The sequence below is a fragment of the Balaenoptera musculus genome, chromosome 6 (genome assembly GCF_009873245.2).
Source record: "Balaenoptera musculus isolate JJ_BM4_2016_0621 chromosome 6, mBalMus1.pri.v3, whole genome shotgun sequence".
NCBI lineage: Eukaryota > Metazoa > Chordata > Mammalia > Artiodactyla > Balaenopteridae > Balaenoptera > Balaenoptera musculus.
Genome location: NC_045790.1, coordinates 50,478,407 through 50,498,170, shown reverse-complemented (window position 1 = coordinate 50,498,170; position 19,764 = coordinate 50,478,407). Strand labels below are relative to the sequence as shown.

Genomic DNA, 19,764 nt, shown 5'->3' with positions numbered 1-19,764 from the left:
ATGGAAAGGACGGGCAGCCTGGCTCCTGTGGAAACAGTGCCAGGTCAGCTCACCTTGCAGCCGGGGACTACCAAGAGGGCTGGGCTTTTCTCCCCTTCTTGTGGAAAGCGTTTCCAGGGCCAGATGAGTGGAGCTCTCTCACACATCCAGGGTCCCCCCCACCCCGAGTCACCTCTCAATCCTTGCATTCCGTAACAGAAGTGGGCAGAGCCGGTTCATAATGGATCGATTTGCCATCTTACTTGTGCATTATTTCAGCATCACATTTGGCAACAGGAAGCCTTATAAAGTCTTGGTATAACGCTTAAGATAGTCTCTCTTCAAGAAATATAGTTTTATACTATCTACTTCTCTCCATTCTTGTTAAAATACCTTTTTCTGCTCTTCCTTCCCTTCAAAGAGTCTTTTTAAAAAAAGGAAGCTAAAAACACATTAAAATAATTAGAACTGTCCTTAAGCATCCCTGTTATTTAAAGGGTGGGGGAAAGCTCATATTAGTTAGCAGAATCTGTGCAATTTTGGCAGCTGAATTTTTAATTAAGATTCTCTTAAGATGTTTGCTAAATGATTGTAATATATACATACTGGGGGAACTTAAAAAAACATCAACTGCTTTTTCTCTGACCCCATGAATCCTTACTCAAAGTGCTTTTCTTCCCAGTCCTCACCCTGGTTAATGCAATTATTTTAGCACGGGTTTGTCAACACAGACCTGGTAAGTCGTCTTGTCTAAATCTGCCACTTTTCTCTTTCCAGAAGTTTGTATCAAAGATGACACCCACCTGTATCTTATTTGGTTGACAAATAGATTTGAAATGTGACTGTTCAAAGCCGGGTTGTGTGTAGGGGCGGGGGGGCGGTCATCAGCTTCTAACAGACCTGCTTCTGGAGGGTTAGAAGGAAGCATGGAGTCCCCTAGTTCCCCAAGGAAGATGCACACAGAGATCTTGCACTTCATTTAGCCACCAACTAGCCACCTTTTACCATCCTTTAAGTAGTTTAATATACAAAAATAGCAGCCAATACCTACATGCTATTTAGGCTCAAGATGTTTGGGAAGATAACACTTTCACGTGATCTTCCTTTGTACCTTTTGTCCCCTAGTCACTTGATTTCGTAAAGCTCATGTGCTTGTACTTACCAAAATTTTCCCAAAGTGGAGAATTTACTTTTACGTATCGGGTGGTCTCTGTTTTAGTGATTCAAGTCAAAGTCCCCGTGCCTTATTATTTTTTTCAGATTGTCCGTGCGATTAAACAAAACAAAGGTGAATTTGTCTTGTTACACTATGGATTTGGAGGTTCTCATGGCAAGACACGTGTTCATTTAGACTAACAGATGGGTGTCAAAACTAAAAAAAAAAAAAAAAAAATTTTTTTTTTTTTTTTTTTTTTTTAACCATCACGCACAACCAATTTGTTACAACACGTGCACTTTTTGAAGGGGAGGAAAAACATTTTAATGCTTTCCTTACAGAATATGGGGCGATCTAATACCACTTTTGTCACTGACTTGCAGAAACTGTGCTGTAATTTTAGGGCCACACCCAGTACTCCCAAAATGCATGGGCTTGGAATTGCAATACTTAAGTTTCGAAAGACTCAAAGAATGCCATCAAAGTCAGCATGTCTCTACCGACCCTTAAGAAGTAGTCTTGTTACTGTCTACCTAATAGCTGGAGAGGGCACCTTGAGGCAGCTTTGGGCTTACCAAAGATACAGTTTAGTGGGTGTGTGTACGTGCTCATGTGCTGGGAGGAGAAGGGGGAGGGGGGGGGAGAGAGAGAGCGAGAGAGCGAGAGAGCGAGAGAGCGAGAGAGCGAGAGAGCGAGAGAGCGAGAGAGCGAGAGAGAGAGAGAGAGAGAGAGAGAGTGTGAATATGTGTACATCAGGGAACTCAGTGGGAAAGCCTAGCCCTTGTACTCAATTTCCCCTTCACAAGGGATAAACAGGCAATTACGCATCCTTTTATATTTGATGGCCAAGTGCTGAACTGGAAAGCACACTATTAGTTTGTGTCCCTTCAGGGCCAGGGCAATAAGTAGCCAGGAGAGCTGGAGCTGAAGCAGAGAGGGTGTTGTCTGCTGTTAGTGTGACAGTCTTGTCAGCAGCGTTCACATTACTGGAAGGTAATAAAGTGACAAGTAAGTTATTAGAAAGATATGAGGTGAAATTGAACTGAAGCTTCTCGCTGCTCAGCCTGGCTTTTTCCCTTCCTGTTTTGTAACCGTCCACTATTTGTTACAAACTGAGCCTTGTCTTGATACACTATATAGAAAAGATTTTTTTTTTTTTTTTTTGCAGTAAAGGTCAAATGAATTTACAACACTTCAGAGGAGAAGAATAAAGATAGTTTTATGACAACTATAGTACGTTACTTCAAAAAAATATATAGCATTATAATGAACAATAATGCTGATCCAATTCAGTGTACTTGTAAAAATGCTTAGCTTTTTTTTTAAACCCCCTGTTATTAGGCATTTGGATTTTTCAACAAATGCCAAAAAGACACTATTTGATGTCCAGTTATTGCCGAATGACCATAAACATAATTTTTGTGCAAAATGTGGGAAGAATGAGGATAATGGGAGGACACAGGAAAGGATGGGTGTCTGGGCAAGAGTGATGTTAGATTAATTCACTAGTCAGTTTTACAGCTGGATTTACATAATACTAATGGAAAATTAATGTTTACAGTGAGCAACTCTCCAACTATAGGACAGAGCAGATATGGCCTTAACGCTAACATAAGCAAGGCTACCTACCACACACAGTTCAGCTTGGAGGGAAAATATGAAAACAGAAAAGTTACTCTTATGCTTCGTAGAAAGGTGAATGAGCTCACATTTTGATCAACAGATCTTTAGCCACATAGCATTACAACCACGGCTACGGGGGCAAGCCACAGTAATGATGGAGAAAGAACAGATCCATGCTGGCTACCATGCCCTTCAACTCCACTTGTCACAACTAGAGCTTGGTTTGACCATTGGACTTTTCTAGGACCTAGTTGACCCAATGGATCTTTTTGTTCCCTAAGGGACTCTAGCATCACTTCCCACTCCAAAAAAAAGAAAGAAAAGAAAAAAAGAACACCCCCTCCACAACTGCCCTAGCTGGCTCCCGTGATCTGAAAGGGACTTGAGCTATTCCAGGCAGCAGCCTTCCTTTCTTCCTTCCTCCCTCCTCAGACTGGGGTTCAGTGATGCACCTGGTCGTGGGGGGCACTGCATCAATGTGCTCTCACTGGCTGCTAGGCTGAGCTGCACCAGACTTTTCTCGTGACCGTTTCAGTGCCTTCACTATTTTCTTTTCTAGTTACCTTCAAGCCAGGGCAGGTACGAATCCTCTACTTAATAGCCCTCACTCTGCTTTAAAAAACTGTGATCCCCTCCATTCTCTTTGGCACCTGCCTTTTATTGCCCTCCGTACTCATTCAGACCCCTCCCATTAGACAAAGAATGAGAGGGAAAAGCAAAATCCTCTAAATATTCCAAGTTCGGGGGAATATAAGTGATTTTAAAAAACCCTGAAATTTGTCATAATTTTGAAAAGTTCAAGAAAAGGAGTGTGTCCACAGGATCAGAGAAGGTTTCTTCCGGATGATCTGTTTCTGATGACAGCAGATGGAGCGTGTCTTACGAGGGCTGAGCTTTATTCACTCTGTTAGTCAATCTAACCCAACGCTAAAGACCAAGTGCAAGTTAGGACTGCTCAGGTCAACTGCTGGCAGTTAGCAGCATGTCCATCTCAATCTGATTACTGGCTTCTTTCTGTTTTAATTGCCAAGGGCCCCCGTTCTTATTTGCTTGGCACACGTCAGGGGTGTGTACAGAGGAAGGGGAACAAAAGGTCACTTTTTATTTGGTGGGAACCTAGCGCATGGTTTCCCCTGAGTAAAATGAGGAGAATGCCTCTGGAATAGCCAGCCCATTCTTGATATATTCAAAGCTTGCTTTTTTTTTTTAAGAGCAATGTATATACTAACAGGCTGTTAACCAGTGAAGTGCCTTTCTCTTACTGGAAGGGCCTGGAAATTCATGACCAAAGAAATTACACTACAAGGACAGTGGCGCCATTGTGCTAAAAACAATTTCAAAAGATGTCTGTCACCTTGAGAAGGAAAACATTAACACTTTGAAACCTTTAAAAGGCATCAGGCTGAACTGGGCAGCCGGACTAAGATCTGAAATGCATTGACTTATTTCGATACAATTAATAGCAGAACAAAGAATGTCCCGCTTTTTATCACATTTTTAAAACCAAATTATCTATTCTTGCTCTGTGTCGTCCCCCTCCATAACACACAAATACTCCCTAAAGCAGGCTAAGCCTTTCTGATATTTACAAACACATAGTTTAAAATGATCAAAACAGTACATTTCAACACCACCTAGCAAACATGCACGTTAATAATACTGCCCAATTTTGTACCTGTGACAAAATGCTGGTTAAAATCAAATGGGAAAAGGCTGCTTGGATAAAAAAACTGCATCCCTATTCCTTTTTCAGCTGGCATAGAATGGAGGCAGCTGAACAGAACCTGTTTCACAATAGGAAACTCCTATGAAAAAAGAAATGAGTATGAGTGGGCAAAGATGAAGGGCTCAGTGATTAAAATGCTGATCTCTTTATCCTTCCCGTTTGCAAATAAGCCTTGAGATCACCATCTTAACTAGATTTAGAGTTAAGTCCAAACAGTGCACTCAGGCACACACCCAAGAACAAGCAACACTGGGGGACTAAAAGAAATGTACATTTCATGATTCTCCATCTTATGGACCACTTCCGTCCACTCCCCCTGTCCCTTTTAAGCAAATAGGCTTTAAATTGGAAAATGTTATACACCCACTTAGAAGGCCACCATAACATGCGGGCACCTGAGGCACAACAGTAGCAAAGGGGAGAGACTTAAAAAGGGCAAGTTGTCCAGGACTCACTGCCATTTCTCCAACAAAAGGCAGGTGAACACATTCATGCTCTGAGCAAGGGAACTTCTACCTTGAGAATCTTGTTACTCCTGGGCTTGTTCTAACTGGCTATCCACACTAGCCTGGTTTGTGGCAAGTAACAAACATTTGTTCTAAGCCTGTTTCGTTTGCTGTGACCTGCTGACAGCTATGTAATTCACTCATTAGGGCTCTTTGACCTTTTAGTTGACATTAAATTAAACAGAGTAAACACTGATTTTTGTACAAGATGAGTTCTAATATTTCAACCTAGAGTGTAACTGTTAAAAATGGCTGAAAATTTGTTATTTTCATAAAACAAAGTGTCATTTAGTCTACGCACACTCCCAAAGCTAGTGTTTCCATAATCTTTTGGTGGGATACCAAAAAATATTTTTTTTCCACTCTTTTGGAATCGAATCATTTGGATAATAGGGCAAGAGCAGCAACACAGAGAACGCTAAGAGAACCAAAATGTTTGCAAACAAACTTTCATTATTCTAGTTCAGTCTTTCACAAACATACTGTACAGAGTCTTATATGGTATAAAACAAACAAAGGAAAACATCTCTGTCTATTCAATTAAACACAACACCAAAATAAAGCAATTAAGACTTTGGGGAATTCAAAGGTACAAGAAAACAAAAACGGTTAGCACTAATTCCTCAGCTTTTTTAACCGTAAACATTTGTCATTTAACAGACATAGTGTCTGATATAATTTCTTTTGTACTGCAAATACTTTTGGTCTCTCCTCACTGTAGAACAAATGAAGAATTAAATGAACCCCATAGCATGCTCTGAAGGAGATGAAAAGATAAAGCCCCTAGACACATCTAGCTTATCTTTAAGAATCTATCATTTGTGAAATCTTCACAAAGAAAAATACTGAATCCTCAACTAATGATGCTTATTTTTGGAAACAATAAATACTGTGAGGTACGATAAATCCTACAGGAATAATAAAAAGAGAAACATGTTAACAGTTTCCTTTGGCAAATTTAACAGAAGTGAATGCTGATGTGGACCTAGAAAAAAATCACAAAACATATGAAAAATGGAAATAACATTAAAAGTTAAGACAAAGGGGGTATTTCTAACTTTTAGACTGCTGAGAGAAATGTTTGAGGCCCTTAAATGCAGAAAAGAAATACATTCTCTTTAAATTACTGTGTACTGTTTGACAAAAAATATTCCTTGTTTATCTTTTTTTTCCCCCTCCACTTAAAAAAAAAAAAAGACAACAAAACACAGTCTGCAACTCACACCCTAATGGTTTTGGCTGCAGACTGAACTTGAGTAAATATCATCATTTAGTCAGTATGTTGTGGTAGCCGAGGCAGCTGATGTGGTAAACCAGCTCAGGCAACATGTGTAAACATCGGAAACAAAACAAAACACAACAGAAAAGGTTTGGAGAATCCTCTCCCCTCCTCTTTCTCACTCTCGATTGCTTGGTTTCAGGCTTGCTTTCATTTCTCTCTGACAAATCGTGTGGGGAAGCACAAAACACTAAACAGTGAGAGATCCTATTTTAAACCCCCTTCTTCTGGCTTTTCAGAAAGGAGTGTTGCTTAGTTCAAGTTCAGCACATGTTTGCAAAGCTTCCAAGTACTGCTGCTGCCACTGTTAAAGGTCTTTGATTTTGTCTATCAAACCAGCCTGAATCAGAGTACTACTGCAGAACGTGCAGTAAATTACATAGCCACACAACAGACCCACCGAGTTCAGACTTTTTCTTTTTAAAGGATTAAGGGTTAGGTCCTTGCGAATGAGTGCTCGACTCTTTTACTGTATTCAGCTTTGTTCCATAGTGAGTAATTTGGGCTTTTGTATCCTGAAATATTATCCAGCCTCTAAAGAATAAATGCCTTAGCTGTTTCACACCACATAATTTTGTTTTCCTTTTATGTAACTTAACATATAAGCAAGAAGGTTGCAGTGTTGATTGTAATAACATTCGGCACTTGAATCACCAAGTGTTTTTTTCTAAAGCGGTTTTCTGGTGGCCGACAAATTGGCCTGTGGTTATGTTGAGTGACTAATTGTATTTTCTTTTCTGGAAACTTGTGCAAAGTTGGCAGTTTTGTGTTAACACTAATACTTTTGTTTGGCATCTGTGCCCTATACTGACCAGACCATTTTTATACAAGTGAATTTTTTTAAAAAGACACTTACTTGAAGTATGGCAATAGTTTAAGGATAAAAAAGAAGCATGGATATTACACATCCCCTTGTAGTGTATGAAAAAAAGTGCATGACTGGATTTATGTACTAGGACAGGACATTTTAAAAAATCAGATCTGTGCTGTAAGGCATGCCAGCACCTCTTTATCACTATATCTAGCAGGTAGTAAAAACAAGACCATGGTTTTTTTTTCCTTAAAAAATGTGCATTAATGCTAACATAAATGAATAGAGTAGCCAGCAAACTATTTTGTTTCCTGTATATCTAACAGCTGATGTAACTGTAAAAATTAAACAAGAGAGTTAAACAACCATCAATACAACTGTTTTACATCATTGGCCTCTCAAGGCTAAATATTTACAGGTGAATCTGCCATGCTTTAATTGAAGATTCTCTCAAAACCTTAAAGTTCACAAAAGACAACTGTAAGGAGTTCCTTTTTTGTTTCTTTTTTTTTCCTCCCTTTTATTTTTTCGCAGGCAACAGTCATGGGCACAACAAATTGTCTCTTTGGAGAGGACCAAGAATTATTATTCTGTCAAAATTTGGGCTAGTTGCACGCTTGTATGTGTGTATGTGTGTATATGTGTTTAAAGGGTACTTTGTTTTCACCCCCCAATGAAAGATCCGACCTATAAAGGAAAAAGAGAAAAAAACTTCAAAAGCACCTAGTGTTTATCTTTTTGTATCTAAAGAAAAGAAAACGTGTGTGTGTGTATATATATATATACGTAGACACAGAGGCATACATGTGTATACACACACACATATACACACACACCATCCCAAGTACACAAGCACACACTGACTATGGCAGTTCAAATACGTAGGCCATCTGGTGAGAGCTGGCATTTGTAGTGTCCTTTCTGAGACTAATCTACTGAAGTGAAGGGAATGTTTTTGTGGAGATTAGGGTTCTGACTGTGCCGATTCCGGCTTCGCACAGAGGAGAACATCATATTGCAACCGGGGACTTTGCACTTGTGCATTTCTCGCAAATGCACGGTTTTGTAGTGCACTCGCAGGGTCCCCTTGTTGCTGTACATCTTGTGGCAAATGTTGCACATGATCCCACCATTGCTCCCGGACAAGCTGTTGAACATCAGAGATCCTGAAACGTCAGCCCCGAGGCTGCCAGCGAGGGTGGGGACCTCGGCCTTGTGCGCCGACTCCCCGCTGTCACTCGCCCCGTCGATGTCATCCAGGAGAATCCCCTCGTCGCTGCCTGCGTCGGATTCTCTGGAGGAATGGATGCTGCTGCTGGACTGGAGGCTGGAGGTGGTGCTCAGGTCCAGGACCATGTAGTCCTCCGCCATGCCCCTCCCGTACCCGTTCAGGTGGGAGTCTTCTGTCCCCGCGGGAGAGGAGGCGTCTTCCCTGACGTCGAGCCCCAAGGGGTGCTGGGCACCATAGATCTTCATCAAAAATTCATCCCGGAGGTCCTTGCTAAGGGAGGGCTGCGATGAGTCCAGGCCCATGTCATCGAGTTCTTTGGTCAACAGTTTACGATGGAGATTGATGTTGGCACTGTGTCTAGGAAAACAAGAGGGAAGGGGGGGGGGTAGGTGTACAGGGAGTGGGGAGGGTGAGAAAAAGGAGAGCATTTTAAAATGGATTCAGCTTCCACTAGGCACCACATAAGCACATTCATTGCTAATGACACCCCTGTAAAAGCAAACATTTCCCCACATCCTCAGGATTTGGGAGTAAGTGGTGGTGGGGAGTGCAATAAGGGGAGCTTTTCATTAACGTAATTTTTATAAGAGAGTAAAATTCCTCAGTGGTGGGATGAATGCAAACCCATGCACCTTTTCCTGAATGATTGTTCTGTTCGTTTTACGCTGTAGCAGCATCAGCTGCAGAGAATCTCACAGCAGAGATTTGAAAAAATACATTAAATAGGATAAAAGGATGGAAACGTTCTGCTTGTCTAAACTGAACAATTTGAATTTACCTAAAAACAAAACGAAAGCCTTTTTTTCTACAGCAAACACTTTTAGAGGTATAAAAGGGATCCCTTTTTAAAAAAAGTAAATGGTCTAGATAATTTAGGGTTCACTTGACAAAATAATGAATTGTTCCCCCTCACCTTCCTACACTGCAAGATTTAGGTAGGAAAAACAATTAGCTTAAAAGGTTAGCAATTTGAAGTAGGGTTACAGACTGTCTTTAAACATAAATCCCTTTTTGCAGAATGGTTTGGGATCTCAGCTAAATCTAACAGTAAAATACATTTATTTTCAGAAGCTGCTACATTTTAGAGTTGAAAATGTTTTCAAGTAATTTAAGTTTTAAAATTTAATTCTTAAAAAAAAAAAAAAGCTGAAAAAAAGAAGTTGGCTTTTTAAATAAAACCCACCCACCCTTTAAAAAAATCACACTCAACAACAGAAAAAAACCCAAAGGGACCAAAAAAGAAAAAACCCCACACACAATAAATACAAAAAAAAAAAAAAATCAAGCACGATAATAACACATGGTCCCTCTATTTTAACAACTGGAGTCCGTACTTCTTAGACAAGCAAAACTTTTACTCTACTCACTGAATGCTTTGCTTGCATTAAAAAAAAAAAAAGATAGGATTTATCCCAGAGCATCCATAGGGATGTCATGATTTACCAAAGCCTGATAGGTTATTATCTGTCTGAAAACATTGCCTTTGTATTTATATCCCCCATTTATTTTTAAAGTGCCCTTGGGCATATACCTCTCTCCACCTGCAAAGGCTCACGTTTGACACGTACCTAAATTGAAGGCTACCCTTCCAAAAAGTAAACCAGTAAATAAATATACAGATACATAAAAGCTTCTCAATAATGGCAGAAGCTCTACATCTTCGAGACGTAATTGTGATAACAGAAATTGATAATAGAAATGACCTAGAATGGCCAGCATCAAGTTCGACAGACCTCCTGATTATAATTAAAAAGTATGGAAGACCGAAATGAGTCACTCCATTTGGTGACAAGCATGGCTAATATTTCTTAGAGATGGTTGAGAGGTATGTGCCTCAGAGACAAGAAAGGTGGGAAACACTCCTCCACCTTTCCACACAAGACAATATACAGCACTCCGGGTTTGAAGGGGCAGAGGGGCGGCGGCCCTCTCCACACTGCACTTAGGAAGGCTGAGCTTACCTTGTGATAATAAGATCAGCTTTCTAATCTTTTGCTAAATCGATCACAAAAGAAAGCAAGAATGAGAGACAGAGAAAAAGAGAGAGAAGGAGAGAGAGAGAGAAAACAAATTCACATTCTAGACATCTGGTTTAAAAAAAAAACTTAAACAATAACATAGGGATTTAAAATGTTCTGATCACAAAATCATTTTCTGTCATAAGCGATCATCTCATATGCTGTCTTGATGATTTTTCAGATCAGCCGCATCATCCAAAAAATCATAAATCAAATTAAGATAGACCAAATTCACAGCATCATCATCATCCATAAATGAGTTCTGCACAGATGCATGCAGTGTGCAGATATGTGAATGATAAACAGAAGTGGTCCCCACAGTCCCTGCTCTGACACAGTCGCTCCCCGTCTCCTTGGTGTCAGATGGCAGATGACTCCAAGTGCAGGTTGCTAAGCAGAGTGCAGGAAATGCCTACTGTGAAGTCTTTCCCCTGACATGTAGGTATGACACCACCAGAGTTATTACAGGAATGTGGAAATAGAGTGACAGTACATACTGTCAAACAATCTACTGATAAAACAATCTGCCAACCACAAGCAGCTCACGAAGTCCTACCCCTCTGTGTATTATTTTTAACACCCTCCCTCCCCTCCCTTTCTTAATTTCACAAGCACACATTTTGCGATGACTTTAATCTAGAACTCCGTTGCTTCTCACACATCTGCAGTTACCACTTCCTAGATTCACTGCTGAGAAAACAGCAGCCAGACCCACAGCAGTCACATCAAGACACACTGAATAAGGAAGAATAAATTAACATCGACAAAAGGACACACTGATCCCCCAGATGGACACATCTTTCCGAAGATCACTTGTGAAATTGCACATCTCCACTGCTATGTTACCAGGAAGAGATGTTTCTCTTCATTTCTCACTTACAGCAATAGAAATCTGTAATCTAATTAGATGATGTACCAGCCCTCAATATCTGTCAACCAAACAATGTGCAGAAATGTGTAGACCAGCTCTGGCACTCTGTTCAACAGTGTCCCTTTTCCGCTGTCAGCAGTACTGTTGGCCTCTGCTAATATAATTACATTGGCTTTTATTCAATTAAGTGCCATCCCTTGCTTAAAAAAAAAAGCTACTTTATCAATTGATTCAGGTGTAATGCAATAATAAAGATGAACTCATGGCAGTGCATTAGCTCTGCTGTTCATAACTTCAGTACACGGGTTCATTCGTGGTAGTCGATTTCCATTATGCAACCACAGTTCAAGAGAATTGATTCTTTTACGTTCATTTCTTAATCTGTTTCATTTTTGTTTAATAATCCTCCTAAATGCCATATGCAAAATACTTGAACTGGGGAGGGGAAGAACGTGCTGTGGAAAGCTTACTGGTCCACTCTCATGATGGTGGGCTTGTTCTAAGTAACTCCAGTACGACTGGGGTGGAAAGAGGCAAAGCAAGAGAAGGAGGGAGAGAAGACAGATTCTTTAGAGAGTCCTGATCCTGTGCCTCAAGAGGTTATTAGGTTCAGCCTCCACAGAATGGACAAAAGGCAGCACTTGATGTTAACAGAGACCTGGGCTCAGTCAATCCAAACCCTGAACTGTCAGAGAACACTGCCCAGGGAGGAGAGACAAACACCTGGGGTTAACAGCAACTTCCAAGTTTACCTGGATCAGAGAACCAAAGAGGTAAAAAGAAAGGGAAGACGGAAGAGACACAGAAAGAAGTCACGCCAACGGACTATGAGACGTACGGGGAAGAGGATCGTAAAATGGGAGGAAGAGCAGAGAGTGCTGGAAACGGGAGGACCCACAGCAGGGGAAGCAGTAGGCAGCTGTCTGTAAGAGGGAGAAGGGGGACTCCAGAAAGGAACCAATTCTGAGTTCTCCAGAGAGACAGTTTCTCTAGAACATAAACCTAGTGTTCTGAATATTTATCTCCAGAAAAGAGGAAAAAATAATCATGAACAAAAACCATACTAGAACTTACTATATTTTATAAGAATGTCAACAGTACAAAAGCTGTTTCTATTTGCTTTGATTAGGCAGGTGATACCCAGACTCCGAGGAGGCAGCTTCCTCTTACAGAAAAAACAAAAATGACTGGGATGAAGAGAAAAGGTGAGTTGATAAGTGGAAGGGGGAAGGATCTGATCTCACTGGGGATCTCGTCAAGAGAGTAGGCCAAAATTTAGTCCCAAGATGGTCACTTTCAAGAAGAACGTAAGCTATACCTTATTCAACCTCAAGTCTCTCGCAGCTCAAGTGGAATGCTTTGCACTTCAGACATAATTACATTTATTTGACTTCAATCAATGATATGCAGCCTTACAGAAACTTTCCCCAAAATACATTGTAGAAGAGAAAACAATGATCCCAAGATTGGAAGCATGTAACCGAATATTTAAGAAAAGACACTGATAATACAGCAGAGGATAATTCTGACCCTATCACACCCCACTGTGGTGCAAGGTAATGATATATAATTAGGGCATGACACAGTCCTATAACCTAGCCTATGCTTGGAATCACAAATGTTTCCTCTGACCCTCTGTACTCTTCCCTACTCTCTGTACTGAGTTTACCAAAAGCCTCCTGAAAACTAAGAGGACCCTCAAAAGCAAAAAAGTAATGAAGCCTGTATGATATAGGGGAGGTCATAAAGCCACACTTACTCCATGAAATGCTGAGTGGAAGTACTCTAGCTGGACTAAAGTGGACTACTAGTCTTTTTCGGTTTCTTTAATGAAAACGTATGTCAATTATATGTCAGTTTAAAAAAAAAGAAAGAAGAAAACTTTACCATGCAACCACAGAAGACACCAAATCCAACACAGTCAAGCAAATGCAAGTGCCCTTTTGAGAAAGTCAGTCCTGTCTTGAGCTTTTCTCTTCTCATGTTTCTCTTTCCAAGCTTGTTCAAGTGCCCAGTTCAACTTAATGCAATGTTTAATGATAAAAATAAAAATTAAACACATTAAATACATTGAAAAGAAAAAGCGTTTTGAGATTTTAACTTTCGTTTTGAGAGGAAGGAACTTTAAAAAAAAAAAAAGTCTCATGACCAAATTAGAAAATCAGAATGTGGTTGTCAAAGGGGATAGTAAATCAAGCTACAGGTTACATGAGAAGCTGAATCTAACCTTAATTCTTAATCAGTTCTGAGCCATTCTAAACTTAGTGAATTGAAACAAAATACTTGATAATTAATTACAATGCCTCAGGTGAAATGGAGTTGAGGCTCCATTTTGGAGCTTTTGCCTTTATTTTTTCTGCTCACCTCTGCCACTACACACACACACACACACACACACACACACACACACACACACACACACACTCTCCTCAAATTATATTGTCCAGAATGATCACAGTGATGTCTACACAGCAGATACGACTATATATATGGGGTGCGTGTGTATGTGTGTGTGTATGGGGCAGAGAAATGTTATTTATATACAATCTGGGAAAATCTAGACGCTGGGTTTGAGTGTATTGTGGGATACTGAGTCAATATTCCTGGTCAGAAATTAAATCTGCTAGCCACATCCACAGAAATGAAAAGTTAAAACCTCTGCCCCTCATTAGTTCTCTTCTTATCTGATTGCTATGACACTATCTGTTGTCCTTAATGCCTCAAAAATATTTGTATCATCATTAATTGCTGTCTTATAGCCCTGTGAAGTAAACGACATTTTTGTTAGTATACATTTCTGTAAAACAAGTAGTTGCTCTAATAGGCTAATATTTAAAGATTTTTCTCCAAAAGAGCCAAAAACCATCCCTAGCTCAGGAAATTCAATGTAAAATTCTAGTGAACAATGCTCCAAAGACCCCCAGAAGTATCGAAGTACATAATAAATGCAAGAAATAAAAGCTAAGCAAATTCTTGCAAATTAAAAGTATGAAATTCAGTCACTTCAATCCCTTTCAATATAAAACAAATCATCCATACTGGTCACGCAGACAGTTCCCTCTACATTCAAATTATTCACTTGAAGATAAGCTCCCACCAAACTCTTCAGGGGTTTAGCTAATTTACTGCACAGATACGGCACGTCTGTTGTAATAACAGGTAGGATGTATTGGGGTCGACCATTTATCAGAATTAGACCTCTTTTCTCAATTCACAGTGAATTATGCTGCCTACATGACTCGGCTCTCTCAGAGCCTGCCATCCCCTTACGGCCCCTAACGTGGCAGGCGAACAAAATTGACAGTCTCATCTTGTCAACAAGGGACGATTCTCCTGAGAAGCCATTTAACTTTGCCGAGGAAGCAATGTATTAATGTGCCTGTCCCGGGAATGTTAATCATCTTCAAGCTTCCGACCTAACTTTGACGTGAACGAAATCACCAAATTTGTTTACTAAATGAATCGTAATATGGTAATAAGAAAGCATGACATATATGGAAAAGCCAAACAGATGGTTTGTTTACTCCACTTTGCAACTTTATAAATGTTGTAACTCTGAAGATGTTAGTGAGAATTATTGGTTTGTTGGCAGAGGTGGACGTGTCTCTCGCATACTAAATCTGGCACTACGGTTACAAAACAATTTGTCATTGCTGTGGAATGCATAAAAAATGTTAATGTAGTAATGGCATTTAGGAAGGCAGATTGGTGGATGGAAAACGTCTATGCTGGATGCTCAGGTTAAGTGCAGAATTGATATCCAACGCTGTTCCCTAACCATTTTACTTCTGAGTTGTATCTGACACATCGAGGCTTCTCGATGGTGCTGATTATTCGATAGATAACCTGTTGCGCTGTAATGTGAGACGCGTGTTACACTGTGAATAGGATTATGTTTTCACAGCATTTGGAAATTTTCTCAATCAGGCAGCTTTTACGGTGCTCAGTTTACTACCATTGTTGGGTAAGAAAAAGCAAGGCGGTTCACCCTGGCATCTTTTAAGGACAAATAAATCTGAGCTAGAATTTTGAGATTTATGTTTACCCTGGATGAACTAGCCCTCAAGTCTTCATCCGTTGTTTTATTGTCTTATACAAAGAGTTTAGAAGACCTATTTCCAAAATAATAAGAATGCATTTTTCTCTAGATGCTCACATTTCTTCTCCTATTTAAAAATAAGCTGTCTTTTCTAATGTGTACAGGGTGGGACATCAGTTTCTCTGAGATCTTTTTCAAAGGAAATACTTCCTAAGACTAAATATCCAAGAAGGTTTTATAGCATTAAAATGGTTAATTTATGATCTTTTAAAAAGACAACATTTGGGATGTATGAGTTCCCCAAGATGGGGGGGGACAGAATTTTGTAGGCAATATTAAAACTTAGCTATGGCCTTATCTAGAATTGTGTTGAAAAATGAAACTACTTAAAATACATGAACAAAAAGAATGTGCAAAATCTAATTTATGTCTTTGGTTAAACAATGTCAAAACTACCAGCTGAGACAGCAAAACTTCAGTTAAGCAACCAGCAACACACCTATGCTACTAAACATTTCAACGTTTAGCAACATGCAGGTGATTTTTTTGAAATTCTTTTTACTTTTTTTTTTTTTTTCTCTTTTTACTTTTGATTCACACAAGCATAGCCACAGAAGCAGAATTTTGTATGAAAGAGGTGCTTATTCCTCCCCAAATCATGAACCACTTTCCCCAACTTCTTAGTTCCATATATATTCATATTGAAACCACCACGAATCTTGTGGGATTTACCTGGTGTATCACCATACAGTGAAATTTCTACCTGTCTGCAGAAGAGAAATGAGAGAGCAAAGTGAGCTAAAGAAACCCCTGCATTCATCTTGCTGCCCAAGGATCACTTTGGAGCAAGAAACATTAGCGGCTATTCCAGCCTGGCGCTTCTATCTCATTTGAAACATCTCCTCGTTCCTGACCAACAAAGAAAATTTCAATAGAGTACTTTTACTGGGTTAACAACAGTGAGCTCCTGGGATCGTCAAAGTGCTAAGCCTTTTCCAAGGAGAGAAGAAATCAGCAGCTCAAATATAATTAACCTTCCATTCTCAATGCAAACTGCCACGCACAGGAGCTCCGCAGTCTATTAGCGAAGTTATAATGGCCAACAGGCAGAAGCAAAATCGGTCAAAAAGTTGGCTGCTGCTGTCATATTTTTGGAATTATGATTAATGGCCCTAATAATGTGGATGATTACTGATATGTGTATCTCCAGCAGTTTATCATATTGCTCTGGCTGCCTACGTCCACAATAAGCAGGATGCTATCATTTACCTCTTTATTGAAGGCAATCCTTCTCTTGAAGGAGCATATTCTAATTGCTTCGTAATGTTTTATGTCTTAAACATTTTGCAGCTCTGGACCTTGCCAACTGTTTCGTGTCTACCATTGATTAATTACCGAATGTTTAATCAAAATTTAGAACCTAATGTAGTCATTTATGAGCGCACTGCAGTGCCAAAGTAGTTAGGCTCTGCTCCCAACTTTGGAGAGTGCCGAGTTCAAAATCAAATCCCAGCCATGCATGAGAATCCAAGAATTTCACCTTGGGTGCTCGGAGGTTGCCAATTCCATCTCTGCTGATGAATGGAAGGTAATCTAACTACAGGGTAAACAGCATCTTTACCTACCCTCTCCCCACTGGATTTCCCTTTCCTCTTTCTCCCGATTGCCTAATCAACAGAGCACCACTGACTGCTTGCTTCTGAGAGCAAGAAGGTTCTCGTGAATACCCATCACAAGAACATAGCTTTGAAGTGGTTAATTAAACAAGTGAAAAATAATTTGCTGGGACAAATACGTAAGTTTTTTTTTTTTAATGTGGATTTTTTATGGTACTGTCATACAACCATTCACCGTTGAAGTTAAGTGTTTTTTTAATACCATTACTGAACTGCTGAAATGGATGCTAATATAGCTTGGAGTGCTAATGTCAAGTCCTAGTAATAAAAAAGACAGACTGCTGAATGAAATAATTTCAAGTAAAAAATAGAACAAAAGTGCTCTCTCTCTTGCTCTCCACTTTTATTGAATTGGGACTGACTGAGCCAATTGCTTTAGAAGTCTGTAAAACACAATTACTAGTGAGCGGACTGACCCCCCAGTGCCCCCTCAGTGACACAGCAGACTAAAAAGGCAGCAGAGTTAGAGCGGCTCCCCTCAGCTGGCCATCAGACCCAAGAGGCTTGCTTTTGAAGGTCTGTTGTTCTCATTGCCCAAATCTGTCTCCTTTGACTGAAAAAATCTTATTCCCCATCCATGTGCTAAAGTAACTTCATACATCACTTCCTAAGATGAAGATGTCTATTCTGGCAATTAAGGATGATCTGTCTTTTGATATTCTTATTTATGTGGGTGTTTACGTATAAACACACATATACATTATGTGGATGCATTTAGATGAGAATGTTAGCATAATTTCTGAATAGCTAGTAATAATTCAGATTGACATATGCAATAGCAAAATTGAGGCGCCACTTACGTATGTTTGGGTAGAAGCACTTGGCTTTTTTCTCCTAAGGTAAAGTCAAAATAATTAGAGCAAGCAAGAAAAAGAATTAAACTAGAAGTAGGTAACATTTTTCCCCCTAGTTAATAAGAGAGGTAATAAACTCCATAAAGCATTAGAGTTAAGATCACTAACACTTCAGGCATAACAGCTTTTTACCAGGAATTTACAACTCCTGTTTTAATTCCAGCAGCTAGCATTAGGACATAAAATCTAGGTATTTTTTAAGTGTAGTTTTATGTTAAATAACTGAAGAAAAATTGTTCTTTCCTGAAAAGCATTCTTTTCTCCTCCTTCTCAGCTTGCTTCTCTCTCACACGTGCACGCACACACACATCTTGGCACTGAAGAATTAAAGTTAATAAATCCCTTTTTTATGACATTGTAATTTTTTGGCAAGTGTAAACTCCTTTTATATTCTGCCACATTCATTTATTTGAAGCTTGTGGGAGTCTTACGGCAAAAACATTAAATTATTTCTGAGAAGGCTTTTTTAAAAAAGAAATGCCTTCTAGCCCAACCTTCACTATGAAATTTCAACAGAGAAAGAAAAGTCTGTGTTCTTCTTAGCACAAGAACAACAACAACAAAAATGATCATTCACAACAAGAGAGAGCTGGCAGAAGCCTCTCACCTTAAGAGAGAGCCCATCTTCCCAGGACTGATACAAGCAAATACTAATATATGTGTGAAGTCTTATAACCTGCTTCCAGGTGAGAAACGGCCTATGTTTTTTAAAAAAGAAAAGAAAGACTATCTAGAAAAACAAATATTTCACATGAATAATGATGAGAAAGAATCACACCGAGAGAAAGTCTATCAGAGGATCGGGTGGACGGTGGTGGACCCAAGGGAGACGGAAATCAGGAAGATGACCCTTTCAAAGTGGTGCTATCATGAAAATTACTACCTGTGCATTCAGTACGTGCATTCTGCTCTAAATGCTATTTTTGCCTGAATTTTCGAGTTTGCACTGGCGAGAGCAGTAGCTTGTTCCCTTTGAGGGAAGATAAGGGATAAAGGGTATTACAGAAGCATTACGTTTGTGCAGAGGAAGTTATGTAGCCACAAGAGATTGAATGTTACTCCCATCAATAGAAATTTGTAAAAATTTCTTTGTATCATGGAGAGAAAGTCCTTTGCCTGCCATTAAGCTTTGTTGTCTATTTTGTAGGCAGTTTGGTGGAAGTGACTGGTGTAGTTCTTGGACTGGAGGAGTGAAAGGTCAGCAGAGGCTTAAATGAGCTTGTCTTACATCCAGCTGGGCCAGCAGGAGGTCGTTAGGAAGATCCGAGGCTCACTGTAGGCTTGACAGAGTCTCTCCCCATGATACAAGGAGACTGTTTTGCTCATTGCTCTTCTCCCAGGATAGAAAAAGAAGTCCAGAGACAGGAATGACACCGAAGTTTATCTTACTACCAAAGTTTCGGTTGAGGAGGGCACGCCTAGCAATTATTCAGAAGGGGGATTTATTTTGTTTGTTTGCCTTTGATGGAAAGTAATGGAGGGAAGTACAAAAGACCTACTGATCTCCTGGCTGTATTGTGAAACCAAACAGAGTAACAGGGAAGAAAAAAAAAAAACAAACTCTTCCTTTAAAAGTCAGAGGACCTGCACAACTTCACCTTTTAAAAGAATTCTGGTAAAGGAGAGCTGCAGTTTGAATGGCAAAAATATAGGAAATGAAAAGGCTGACGCCTTAACATGTTCTCTTCTTGTACTTGGAGAGGATTAACACGCTTTATTTGACAGCTAATTATATTAGGGCAAATATACTAATAGTTATCTTAAGTTGGTGCTAAGTGGCTCATTTCTTAGAGGTATTGCCTGGTGAAATCATGTGTACTTACTGAAAATCTCTCTTTAGAAAAGTTCTCTATAAGTTTCCAAACACAGAGAACGATGGAAAAAATGGATGTCGCTGCTGAGAAGGTGCTAACAGGAGGCAGGTAGCATGTTTTCGCATCTTCACCTCTGCTGTTAATGTATGCAGTGGCTCATCAGAGGTAGCTCAAGTTAATT

The 19,764-nt window shown here is 39.7% G+C and overlaps 1 protein-coding gene across 9 annotated transcripts in view; it reads right to left on the bottom strand.

The window, feature by feature from the left end:
• Positions 1-2,232: 2,232 nt before the first annotated feature.
• The window catches only part of BNC2 (basonuclin 2), a 417,278-nt gene continuing 399,746 nt past the window's right edge, over positions 2,233-19,764 (bottom strand). For 8 of the 9 annotated variants that reach the window (XM_036855921.1, XM_036855919.1, XM_036855927.1 and 5 more), the window contains one exon: positions 2,233-8,668. In XM_036855921.1, the coding sequence (XP_036711816.1) occupies positions 8,008-8,668 (661 nt within the window). In that variant the 3' untranslated portion in view covers positions 2,233-8,007. Of the gene's footprint in view, positions 8,669-10,272; positions 10,307-19,764 lie in introns of all 9 variants that reach the window. The other variant, XM_036855928.1, reaches the window with a different exon arrangement.